The sequence below is a fragment of the Corylus avellana genome, chromosome 8 (assembly GCF_965113065.1).
Source record: "Corylus avellana chromosome 8, dhCorAvel1.hap1.2, whole genome shotgun sequence".
In the NCBI taxonomy this organism is placed as follows: domain Eukaryota; kingdom Viridiplantae; phylum Streptophyta; class Magnoliopsida; order Fagales; family Betulaceae; genus Corylus; species Corylus avellana.
Window position 1 is genome coordinate 18,320,793 of NC_142497.1, and position 13,522 is coordinate 18,334,314.

Sequence of the window (13,522 nt, forward strand, 5' to 3'; positions counted from 1 at the left end):
GAGATTAGCCACCTCTTTTTCGCAGATGATAGTATGTTGTTTTACAGGTCCAATGTGCATCAATGAAATCACTTATCATCTATTTTACATTTGTACGAGATGGCGTCGGGGCAGAAAATGAACACAAACAAAACAGCTATATTCTTTAGCTAGAACACTTCTTCTAGTGACAGAGCCCGAATACAAGGGTTGGCAAGAATTCCTGTTAGTCAAAATTATGACAAGTATCTTGGGTTGCCGGCCTTAGTAGGGAGATCACGTACACAAGCTTTTAAAAGCATCAAGGATCGAATATGGAAAAGGCTTCAAGATTGGAAGCTTAAATTCTTGTCTCAGGCCGAGAAAGAGATTCTACTAAAAGCTGTGATTCAAGCGATGCCCACATATAGTATAAGCGTATTTCAGCTCCCGAAGGTATTATGTTCCGAGATAAATTCTTTAATGATGAAATTTTATTGGGGGCATAAGGAGAAAGATAAACGGATCCATTGGATGAGCTGGGCTAAAATGAGTTATTCCAAGGCGAACGGAGGTTTGGGTTTTCGTGACCTTAGATGCTTTAATAAGGCTCTCTTGGTAAAGCAAATTTGGAGGTTGTGGAAAAATCCAGACAGCTTAATAGGGAGAATAATGAAGACTAAATACTATCCCAATTGCTCGGTACTTGAAGCATCTTGTGGAAAAAAACCATCATTTGCGTGGCGGAGTATACAAAGCTCTTGTGATCTTGTAAAAGAAGGGCTGCTTTGGCGAGTTGGCAATGGACAAAAAATTCAAATTTGGAAAGATCGTTGGCTCAACTCACCTCCCACTTTTCGAATTGTATCTCCCCCACGGGTCCTTGCTGAGACAGCAACTGTGAGTGCTTTGATAGATACACATAATAAATGGTGGAATTCTGACTTACTAGAACAGATGTTCAATCCAGAGGAGATCATGGCTATCCGATCAATTCCTGTGAGTCTTACGGAGCAAGAGGATGTGCTCATATGGAGGGGAACGGCAAAGGGGGTGTTTTCTGTCCAGAGTGCGTATCATATTCAAAAAGACAGAGAGTTGCTGCATTCAGCATGAGGCTCGGGTCAGCATCGTAACCACCCACTTTGGAAAATCATTTGGCATCTCTCCATCCTACCCACAGAAAAACAGTTACTATGGAGAGCATGCCACGATTCTCTGCCAACTAGAGCAAATCTGTGTTCTCGCAAGGTCTTAAACGATCCTAGTTGCCCGATATGTGAACGAGAACCTGAAACAACATTTCATGCCCTATGGCAGTGTCCGGCAGCACGTGATGTTTGGAGTGTAGGATGCATGGGCTTCCAAAAAAGTTCCTTTGAGGGACCTGAGTTCTTGCAGGTCGTTGACGAGATGTACAAAAAATGTGATCGTTTGGAATTCCTCAAATTTGTGGGTATAGCAAGACGTATCTAGCTTCGGCGAAATGATTTCATCCACAATGGGACGTTTATACACCCGACGTCCCTCACTCAACAAGCTATCCGAGCAACAGAACAGTTTTAGAACCTGCTGGAACGAAGTAAATCAGAAGAAGGAGGAACTGAAGCTCTCTCGACGAGTGCATGGACAGCGCCACCAGCTGGCTGGTTTAAAGTAAATTGGGATGTCGGGGTTGATGTTAAGCAGGGACGAGTGGGTTTGGGGGCTATTGTTCGTGATCATTAGAGGAAGATGTGGGCGGCTAGGTGCCAGACGAAACAGGGACCCCTGGATCCCTTAGCGGCAGAAGCCATGAGAGCAATACTGGCGGTGCAGCTATGCCAGGAACTAGGATTGCAATGTTTTCAGCTGGAAGGTGATGCCAAAAATGTGATTGAGGCAGTAACTTCCAAAAATCCTAATGATAGTAGCAGGGGACAGTTGACAGCGGACATACGCTCTTATTTACATCCAATTCTGGCGTGGGAAATGAGATATGTTCGTCGAGATGGGAACAAGGTGGCTCATGCTTTAGCTAGGATGACAATTAAAGACAATGTAAACATGGGGTGGTTATATAATCCACCGGAATGTATTCGTGAATTTTTGCAAGCAGACATCTCTGCTTTGCAAGCTATGGAATAAATAGACGGCATATGCCTTTTGCTAAAAAAAAAAAACAACTTTCATGTTATATCTATTTAATTTAAATTAATAGAATCTTAAATATTAAATCATTTATCCCAACCCAATAACTTCTTACTTCAAACTAAGGATGTATAATTTAGACATCAAATATATTTTTTAGATATATTTGATTAAATCTAAAACTAATATTTATACCAAAGTATTTTTTGTCATTTAATAAACTCCTTGGGTGTCACAAATGGAACCCCATAGAGTTCTCTAGTACTGCTTATAACAATGAGTCGTGTTTCGTTATAATAGTGATTCGTGATGTCGGAGGACTCAAGCAAGCAAATGAGGTAAGCAAACACTTAAGAACACTATCTTTAAAAACATGGCATATGTTAGCTGACTGACCACGCTTATGATATAAGCATATGGACATTTTTGTAATAACTTGGTAATTGCTTTAGTAATTGATTGATAAGATGTATTGTATGACATGGTACACCGATACGTGTGGTATAATGGTCATGAGCTTACTATATAGACTTTATTTTATGGTCAAATGTGTGATATGGGCCTAGATCCAATGGTTGTTTTGTGACCGATATAGCCTTAACGAGTGGTCACTATAGGACGTACATCATTAGTAGCGTGGGCCACTTGAGGTCGGACTTGGTCGGGCTACTAATGTTATGAATGGTAGTGTATAATAGTCAGGGCACCAGCATTGTATTACAGGTTCCTTGGGGCAGAGTCAACCATGTTGAAAATTGGTAATATCTCAGGTAGACCATATATGATAATTATGACCTATAAAACATTAGTTTTTTTGCATCAAAATACTTAGGCGATTGTCACCAGTAGTACACCACTCTTCTATTAACCAAACAACAGTTTTTGGTGTATTAACGGGGACAACACCTCATTTTCAATGTTTACCAAAAACGACACGTTTATTTTTGCTTAATAATAATGAGTTTATGTCATACCCAATTGTGAGATTTAATTACTAAGTTGTTAGAGTTACGCGGTTATTACTCTTATAGGGAGCTTGTTCCTAGAACCCAAGAGTGGTATCGTTGTCACTACAGACTTTGCTTTAAAATCTTCATGACATTATTAGATTTGCCTTATACTATTGTTAGTTGCTCCATATCTTTAATTCGAGGTTTACACTTGTCCCTCTAATGATTATAGTTTTCTCAGATTTATTTCACCTTCTTGTGCATTAACTTTGATAATGCTTAGAGGGGCGGTTCCCCATTTAGCCACTAGTTTGTTAAACTTGGGTAATTGTCAGTAACTCTGCCAGGTTGACCAAAGCCAGTTTTAGGGGTGTTACATACATGCCCTGATTGATCTACAATGGAAGTTGGAAAAAGGAAGGGGAAGGAGGAAAGGGGGCAAGGGGGCAAGGATGAGGGAATCATGACTAGGGGTGGGCAAACCACGTATAACCTGACCCACTTGCACCGACCCGACCCGCCAAGTTCGAATTTTCTTATAAAAAAAGCGGATCCAGGTTATACATTAAGATATCAGAGCGGGTCGAGTCGGCTTGCAGGTATAAGTTTTTGAATTTACTAGGTACCCGACCTGCCCTACAATTTTACCTTAACTAAACCCTATACCCATCATATTTCTTGTGCGATGGTTCCTTTTCTTTTTTTTCCCTCTTTCTTTCTTCTCTTTCTATTGCTGTGCTGCTTCTTCTTTCTTTCTTCTTTCTTGTCCTTGCGCCGATCAACCATCATCCACACCATCTAGGTTTCTCTCTTTCTTTGAATCTCTTTCATTCTCTCGCTCTCTTTGAATCTCTTTCAATTTCAGCCTCGACTCACCCCGCAAAACCCGAGACCCACGGATAATGTTCTCTACAACCAGGTTTAAGATACGATTTTTAATACCCGCATCATGCAGGTCGGGTAGCCAAAATGGGTGATACTCGCCCCAATCCAACCCGTGCCCATCCCTAATCGTAACTCCCTCCCCTCCTCACTATGCTATGTTCTCTTTGTGGTGCTATTTATCACAAAAACTCTTTGTAAAGTTTATGTTTACACGATCCAATTAAAATTTTAAATTTTAATGAAGTAACTCTACTAAAAAAAAAAAAAAAAAATCTCACATCTTAACAAAAAAATCGAAGACTGATGTAAGACAAAACGTATAAAATCTAAATTGGGATTTTGTGGTCAAGAATGGCCAAACAAAACAACTATTCTTAACGTATCTTTTTAATTATTGTGGGTCATGAGCTACCACTCCCCATGATTTTGACTCGGAAGACATCTCGATCGGATCACGCTTCTGCTTTTTTTGCTTTTTTTGTTTTTACCAACAAAGGGAAAGAAAAGAAGGAAAGGAGAATTTGAGCATCTGATTTTCCTTCAAGAAACGTTATTTTCAAGCTGATTCAATTATTATTTGTGCGTATGCGGCAATAATTCTATAAGTCATTTTTTTTAAAAAAATATATATATATTTTTTTATCACTCTATTTAATCAAAATTTAATAATAATTAATCATAAGGTCAATAATAATTTCAAAAATCATATTATATTTTGAATGCCTTCTAGCATTATTCAGAGTGAACATCTCCAACAAATACTTTAAATGACTTTTTAAGTGAACACCTCGTAACTTTTATTTTTTTATTTTTGTCTCTCAAGATAAAAAACAATATTTAAAAAAAGTAGCAAGTTGAATAGATGTTTCGGTTGGAAGTTGTAATAAAAAACTAGTAATTAAAATACAAAAAAATTATATTTTGAGCTGTTAAAATCACTATTACTGCTGGAGATACTCAAAGGCTATTAATATAAAAGCTTTTATTTTTAGTTTCAAAAAAAAAAAAAAGAGCTAATATAAGAATTAGTTAATATTACTCGAAATATAAACATAAATCTAGATTATGCTTGCAAGTTGCAAGAAGATTATCGTGATGCTTGATGATAAAAATTTAATGGCAGAGAGAACGACATTGAAGATGAGTTTCGTTTGGAGCACATGCTACTTCTGACAAGGGACTGTTGAGTAATTAGTCTCTTATATTTTTGGAAGCATTGAGATATTTGGAAGTTGGAACCATCAAAACCTCAAAAATTGTGTATAAAAACTATGAGTTTTTTTTTTTTTTTTTTAAATATCTCAATGCTTCCAATTTAAAAAACTCACCGAAAAGGTTAGCAATATCTCAAAGGTTAATAATATAAACATATCGTCAACATAATCATGTTTTATATTGAGAATTGTAACCTCACCAAAAAGGTAAACCCTTAAATTATTTAGGCTGAGAAAAACTATATGGCGTTCTTTAAGCCGAGACATGAAACTAATCACATGAATTCTTTATTTATTTTTAGTTATTTATGGGGCCAACGACTAAAGTTAATTTTTTGCCAGGGCCAAACGTATTTTTTTTTTGGCACATTAACTATAACTATAGAGTTTTGGGAGGAAGGGGAGGGGCCATGGCCATTGTTGGTCATTATGTAGTTCTGTCTCTTTTCATGTGCAAATCAACTATTGAATATGTGAAATTTATGTAAGTCTACTAAGTCCCACGTATTCAATAATAAATTTTACAAAAAGAAATGCTATAAGTCAATAATTTTTTCATATTTATCTTATATTTTTTTATAGTTAACCATTGAATTTATAAGATCTACTATTTACTCATATGAGATAACAGATATACAATAAATAACATCCAAAAACATCTTTTAAAATTAGTGGACAACATTTAATTGGCTGGTATAAATACGAGGTTTATTAACAAGAAATCATTACAAGAAATGATTGTAGTCAACCGCCTTGGAGAATAAAGACCGCCAGTTTTGGCAAAGAAAGGGTTAGACAAGAATCTATTATCCATCAGTGGTGGGGAAAATATGAATAGCATGGATGATGGGGGTATTGTTGGATGTCGGCCCACAAAAAAACTAGGTAAGGGTACTCTTGTCATTAGATCTCGCCACACGTGTCCTTGTAAAAGACAACTAGCGACCACCTGACACGACCCTTAGAAACGACGCCGTCTATGTGTCTAGGGTTTCCAGCCCAAGCAAAAAACCTTTAACTGCGCCTCTATAGAGCCACGTCGCGACTCCCAGATCTGCAGGATCATATAAGATTCGGCGCATCCTTTCGACGGTTAACCTTTACGTTTTGTCCAGCTAGGACTAATCGATGGTCCTGATTCTTACCACGTCGGACTATTAGATTCCAACGTGGGCTTCGGGCCTCTCCGGACCTCCATTTGTTCCACGTCAGCACCCCCGAATAATATCTTCTCCAACCCTCTCTCTCTCTCTCTCTCTCTCTCTCTCTTACCTTTTAGCTTCTCAACTTCCTAACCAGTCAAGCTTTTTCTTCTCGAACTATATTTTCTTCTCTGAAAATCAAGAAATCCTGAAACGTTTCCAAACTCGTAATTTTTACGTTTCGAAAAATCGTGCTTCAGCTTTTAAGATTCTTGAATTAGAAACCAGATTAGAGCTCTGATCTGGTTTTATTATTATCATTTTTTTATGTGCTAAATCGAGCTTAGCAATGGCGATTTGGTCCTTGTCAGAAGATCGCCTAAGGTGTGATTTTTCCAGTAATATGTTTTTGGTTAATATTAAAAGTTTGTTTACAAATACTCTCTTTTGGATTCTAAATCTTATCCTTAGAGGATATTTATTTTGTTTAATATATAGTGCTCTGTTTGGCGTCCGTGAAAATAGTAGAAAACATAGGGCTTTTTTTCCTTTTAAATTTTGCATTTCTTCGGACATGATAAAGCAATAGACTTCAATCTAGTATAATTGTTTCGATTTGTTTAGATGAGCTTTGAAATCCAGACATAAAAGATTTTGACTTAAAGAGCTTATTTTCTTTTACTTTGCTCTGTTTTGTTGGAATACAGAGGATAATTGTTGCTTCTTGTTCGAATTTTTGAAATTAATGTTAATATCTCTTTGTGGATTCATTTACTTAATTTTTCAAAGCATATTTTTACTTGGGTGCTTGACAGATATATCTGTTTTAGTAATTTTTTTTCTTCTAATTGGAGTATTGTCTCTTAGCTTCAAGATCGGTATAGCGTGTGAGTAATTTCAGGCTTTTTATCTGTTTTAAGGGGGGATTTTTGGTAGTGGCAGAGTTATCTAGGTTAGGTTGACTTCTGATATATGTTAAGGATGATGGTTGCATATAGAGCCTTAGTTTGTGTGTTTGTGTAAATATCCTTTTGCCTTTTGAGCTGTTAGAGTTAAAATGTTCTTGTAGATTCTTGTATTCCAATTTCCTTAGATTGGCTGCCCTTGTTTTGGTTGCGTTAGTAGTTTTTGCTCCGGGAAATTACTGGGTATGGAGTACAGTTCTACAAGTTCTGTTCTGAGAGGTGGTTTGTTTTTCATGTTGAATCTTTTATTAGATTATGATGGATGGAGTGTGGTTCTAATATTTCTACCTTCTCCAGGATCTTCTGTGATAGAAATATGTTATGAATCATATTCTAAGTTTAAGATTGAGTCTAAAGGGCTTTGTGTTTGCAGAGGTCGATTTTTGAAGAAAACATGTAAGGGTTTCATGTATACAAAGCCTATCCATTCTTAATTACTTGTCTGTTTGAAACTGGTTGATGGGGGCTGTTCCAGCAAACAGTGATGGTGTTCGGGGTAGAGGGTTGGTAGAACAAAATTACAGAATGTGTTACGAGAAAAAGGAAGTGAGTAATGAAGCAGTGGGTGAAGGGCAAGGCTTGGGATCGTCAGAGGAAGATGAGTCAAGAAACAATGAGGTAACTCAAGATGTAAGCAATGGGGCCGGAGGGTTGATTCAGGTTCATGATGGGTTGCAGATACTGCAACAACAGCTTCCAGGGCCTGTGATACGTTGGGAGAGGTTTCTTCCTGTTAGATCTTTGAAAGTTTTGCTAGTTGAAAATGATGATTCTACACGCCAGGTTGTCAGTGCTCTGCTACGAAATTGCTGTTATGAAGGTTAGTAATTTGTTTTTCATGGTGGTGAAAGGTCTTTGTCTTGCCTGCCAAGTGCCGCTGGAGAACTTATTTGTTCTCTGACTGGACTGATGGTTCATCCAATAAATCCCAATGAAGTTGTGTTTCAATCTTAGTGCTGGCTTTTCCTTCAAACTTCTTAGTTCTTGATCTGGTCTTTGCAGTTACTGCTGTTGCTACTGGCATTCACGCATGGAAAATCTTAGAAGATCCAACTAATCATATGGATCTCATCCTAACAGAGGTAGCCATGCCTTTATTAACTGGAATTGGTCTTTTATCCAAGATTATGAACCACAAAACTCTCAAGAATGTTCCCGTAATTAGTAAGTATCATTTAATAGCATTTCTAGCCTTTTTAACTTGGTGCTTACGAAAATGTAAGGCTTATGTTGTTATAACTATTGCTGATTTGGTACTTTTATTTGCCAAACCTGATGAGCTATGATTCAGTGATGTCATCTCATGATTCGATGGGTATAGTCTTTAAATGTCTGTCCAAGGGTGCGGTTGACTTTCTGGTGAAACCTATTCGGAAAAATGAACTTAAAAACCTCTGGCAGCATGTTTGGAGAAGATGCCATAGTGTAAGTTGCTACTTCTGCTTCATACTCATGAATTTATGTGGACATATACTCAGGTCAATATCAGTGTGTTCTTGGATATTTTAGTGGACATGTATCCCCTTCCTCAAAAGTAGTAATTTACCACTTTTTTAGTATTTGTTTTTTTAAAATTTATTTTAATTTTTAATATAAGTATTGATGCCTTGTTGTAGCAATAGCTCTAAATTATCAAAATATAACCAGTACTATGCATATTTAGTTTTACAGTCCATTTGTTTATCTTTTGTTTGATCAATCTATTACCACGCGGTTCACTTTGGGGCAATTGGTGTTGAAATTACTTCCTCAACTTGGTTTCTGTTTCTCACCATTTCTCAGTCTAGTGGCAGTGGGAGTGAAAGTGGGACACAGACTAGAAAATCAGCAAAATCAGAGTGTAATGATGAGTCTGACAACAATACTGGCAGCAGCGATGAGCATGATAATGGAAGTAATGGTCCAAGTCTTCGGGATGGAAGTGACAATGGAAGTGGAACTCAGGTGATTATTTACAAACAATTTGAAGTTATATACCCATATCCTTTTTCTTAATATATATATATATATATATATATATATATATATATATATATATATATTCCTTTTGAATTTTGACTCCTTTTACTGATGAAAGCATAAGTGGATAAGGGTGCATAGTCACCATTAATGTACTCCAGCGTCTTATTCCATTTTATGTGGTTTATTTTGCTTGTTCAAGATTTTCTTATAGCGGAGACCATTGAAGCAAGATCATACGGTGATTTCAGAACTAATAATTCGGCTCCCTTGGAGGAATGTCCAAATCCCCTGAACCGTGAACTTAATTTATTCAGTATGCCTATCTAAAGATGCTGAGACATTCAGAATAACTATTGAAAAGCTCAAGCTTCTTGAACTATGGGCCTGCCATTGACCAAAAATTGGAGTGTAGAGCTCTTCCTTTGGACACCTGCTTCTTAGATATAAAGAATTTACCATTTAACGGCACTTTTGAGTATTGGCCCTCACTATGCAATCAGGGCAAAGATATAACACACCTGTGCCTCTTTATCCCACCTTCTATGCCTCATCAATATCATTGGGCTAGAGTAGAATTAGAAATTCCTAATTAAAAGAAAGGGAAAAGTACATTAACTGTCATAACATAGAGGATAAAATTCTTCATAACTTGATTTGACCTGGTCTGCCCCAGTTTCTTGCCATGACAAGTGTACTGAATGTGACTATTCATTAATCATCTTCAACATCATTTCTAACTCTAATTTTGGGTTTATTATTTTGCCGTAGATGTCAGTGTTAGTCTTACTTCTTCTGCGGTATATGAATTGAGTTGTATGGGCTTATATTATCATTTCCAACAGTCTGCCACTGAATATGAAAGTTTAAACTGGAGATGAGGATATAAGGAGCAAAAGATTCTAGAATACTGACACTACCAAAAGTTGAACATACTAATGCTCTTACTTTGCAGAGTTCATGGACCAAAGGGGCAGCTGAAGTTGAAAGCCCTCAACTAGTGTCACCTCCAGATCAAATTGCTGATGCACCTGATAGCACCTGTGCCCAGGTGACTCATAAAAAGCCTGAAAAAGTTGGCAACAGGCGGGTGCATGTTACTGAAACAAAAGAGTGCCCTGAACAGGATGAGCAACTTGGTATGTCTTAGTGATATCTATCTCTTTTTGGCTTGTTTGCGTTATCCTTGGTTTGAGTTTTCACTATTTTAACACAACTATCTGCATTTTATTTTTTGGATGATGTTACATTCCATAAAAACTTGGAAATAGAAGTATCTAAAAATCCAGAATGTCAACATGAAATGCTATCTATCCATCTAGCAAGCAGAAGGCAGAATCAATTGCTCGAAGTAGATAGTAAGCCATCTGATAGTGGTCAGCTGGAGCAGAACAGTGAGAACCTAGCCAGCAAACCAGCAAACGGATCTTCCAATATAGTTAGTGCAGTTATCAATTCTACTGATCCTGAGGCTGAAAGCAGAGACTTTGACATTCCAAATGGCCTTTCTGATATCTCACAAATCAAAGCACATTCTGATTCTAGACAACCTCCGTCCCTGGAACTAACTCTGAAGAGGCTGAGAGAAGATGTTGGAAATGTTGCACATGATGACCGCAATGTTCTGAGACATTCAGATGTGTCAGCATTCTCGAAGTAAGAGGATGCTAGTGCTGTTAACACATTACACTTTGAACAAATTTTTTTACTTATTTTATTTTCTTCACTGTGCAGATACAATACTGCCTCTTCTGCTAACAGGGTAATGTTCTGTATCACCTTAGACAGCAAGTGCCTTATATTGTTGGACATAGCCTCTTCTTTCACCAGTACAATTGCATTCTCTTCCCAATCATTGTGCACCACATTGTGATGTGGATGGTTTGCTGCCAATCCAACAAGAAAAGGAAATCAGTATTTAAGAGAGATTCCTCTTTCTTTTTAGTGAAATGATACTAGCATCCTCTTTATCATAATGTGTCTCACAGTGGTTGGCAAGCAGCTGCTGATAAAAATGACTGGAAAGAAGTGTAGAGAGGCCATACCTTCATTTCTATGCAGGTCTAATTATTCCTACTTCTTATCAGGCACAGATGGGGAATGTAGGAAGCTGTTCTCCACTTGATAATAGTTCGGTCGCACTGAATACAGAAACAATGCACACTTTTCCTTCTCATTCAAGTGGCACTCTTCCAAATCAGCAGTCTAATGGGAGTAGCAACAACATTGACATGGCCTCCACCAATAAATGTGTTATCCCCAAGCCAGAAGTGTATGAAGAGAAGCCAGAGTCTGCATCAGCTTTCAAATCTTTTCATTCTTCTGCATTCCAACCCGTGCAGAATAGTTGTATTTCTTCATCCCAGCAAGTAACCACTGTGAAAGCAGCTGATGGGGAAGTTAACAAGATTCAAGCCCAAACGAGAGGCTCACAACAGCAAGTCCAAGTCCAGCACCACCATCATCACCATCACCATTATCACCATCATGTCCACAACATGCAGCAGCGTCAGCCGCAGCCTGACCATGAAGATATCTCCCAGAAGAACATGGCTGGAGCTGCTCAGCAATGTGGATCATCAAATGTGTTAGGAGGTCCCGTTGAAAGTAATGCTGGAAACTACAGCGTCAATGGAAGTGCTTCTGGAAGTAATTATGGCTGCAATGGACAGAATGGAAGCAGCACTGCCTTGAATGCTGGAGTAACAAATGTGGAAAGTGAAAATGGGGCAGGTGGAAGCAGTGGAGCTGGTGGCATTAGCGGGAAAAACAGTGGGAGTGGAGCAGATGAACGGGTGGCACATAGAGAGGCTGCGTTGACCAAATTTCGTCAGAAAAGGAAGGAGAGATGCTTTGAAAAGAAGGTAACTCATTTTTCCTTGCGTGTGTTTTACTAGGGAGCAAAACATAGCTACCCACTATTTCCTACCGTTAACTTGCTGGGGAAAAATTTTCTGACTTCTTCAGCCTATGGAATTCGTTGATTGGAAATAATATATGATGCTGGGTGAGCTCCTGACGAATGAAAACAGTAATAGTTTACGTGACAAATGTATCACATTGACCCTAATCATGCTGAACTCATCTCCTCTAAGCAACAAATAATCATTTTCATTTATAATATAGTACTCATGACATGGTGGGTCCTTGACACCTATTGGTCTATTATTCATAATTCATACTTCTAGATCCTCTAAGTTGTTATGTAGAGCATATGAACTTCACTTTCCATTCTATATGGTTGCTATCATTATATAAGTCTAGCTTATTATTCCAGGATATATGAAACTTAGTCTTCCTTGTGTCTTGTTTTTCCAGGTTCGATACCATAGCAGGAAAAAACTGGCAGAACAACGCCCTCGTATCCGTGGACAATTTGTTCGGCAGATAACGTGAGTTGGGATGGAAATTACAATTTATCGTCTTTTTACTTTTTGATGTCTTAAGTTTCTTAACAGAAGTACAGGGGAGAACAACGATGTTTCTAATTTTGTCTTTATGTTCAGGTCTGACTCAATAGCAGGAATAGACTGTGAGAGCAAAGATGATGCATCTGGGGATGATTCTTGTGACGGTGCGCAATAACAAGAGCCAGAGTGCAGATCGCTATAACCCTTGTGCTGGGCAATGCTTCTGGGTTTGTGTACATGAGACTAGCACTAGTTGTGAATGTAGGGAAGGAGTATTAGATTTGCACTCTTTAAGGTTTTTTTTTTTATAGTGTTATTATTATATTTGTGAAAACAAACATTTAATGTATTGAGGATGCTGTCATTTTGTTGAACAGGATAACCTAACCTCTCTACGAAATAAAGCTGTCATTTTGTTGTGTTGTCTTTCCTTCTTCTTGGTTACTTTCTGTTAATGTATTGAGGATGCAGGAACCAATCGCCATGGACCAACTGGCAGCTTCACCCCCATAAGAATAAGGATGCTGTGGTGAACAGAGATTCCCCACCCGGGATCCGACGTCGTTCCTGCTTGCAGGGTAAAACAAACCTTGGAAGAGCACTTTTTGGTGACGCTATTACATTTCTGATTCTGCTCTAGAGCACCAGATTATCCTGCCTGGATGAAGACATGTAGGGTATCGTATCGTATCTACGATCTAATTTTCTCCTGATTTTATGCAGCTTAATTCCTATTTACAACATGTTTTCCTAGAATCTTGGAGTCATTTTAACTGAATAAAATCTAGTCAATAGCCTAATTCAAGACTGTTAAGTAACCAAACAAGAAATGGTCCATCTTAAAAATAGAATCAAAATGTTGGGGGAGAGAGAACAAGTCACCTAAGTAAATTAGAAACTTCCAGCCTT

At 37.9% G+C, this 13,522-nt stretch overlaps 1 protein-coding gene across 1 annotated transcript; it reads left to right on the forward strand.

Moving 5' to 3' along the window:
* Positions 1–6,400: 6,400 nt before the first annotated feature.
* On the forward strand, positions 6,401–13,039 carry LOC132163325 (two-component response regulator-like PRR37). Its single transcript, XM_059573573.2, has 11 exons — positions 6,401–6,663; positions 7,618–8,064; positions 8,247–8,408; positions 8,536–8,669; positions 9,027–9,188; positions 10,159–10,342; positions 10,475–10,859; positions 10,938–10,965; positions 11,291–12,067; positions 12,522–12,595; positions 12,710–13,039. Exons 2-11 carry the CDS (start codon positions 7,704–7,706, stop codon positions 12,786–12,788), a joined length of 2,346 nt encoding a protein of 781 aa, XP_059429556.2. The 5' UTR covers positions 6,401–6,663; positions 7,618–7,703; the 3' UTR covers positions 12,789–13,039.
* The last annotated feature ends 483 nt before the right edge of the window (positions 13,040–13,522 follow it).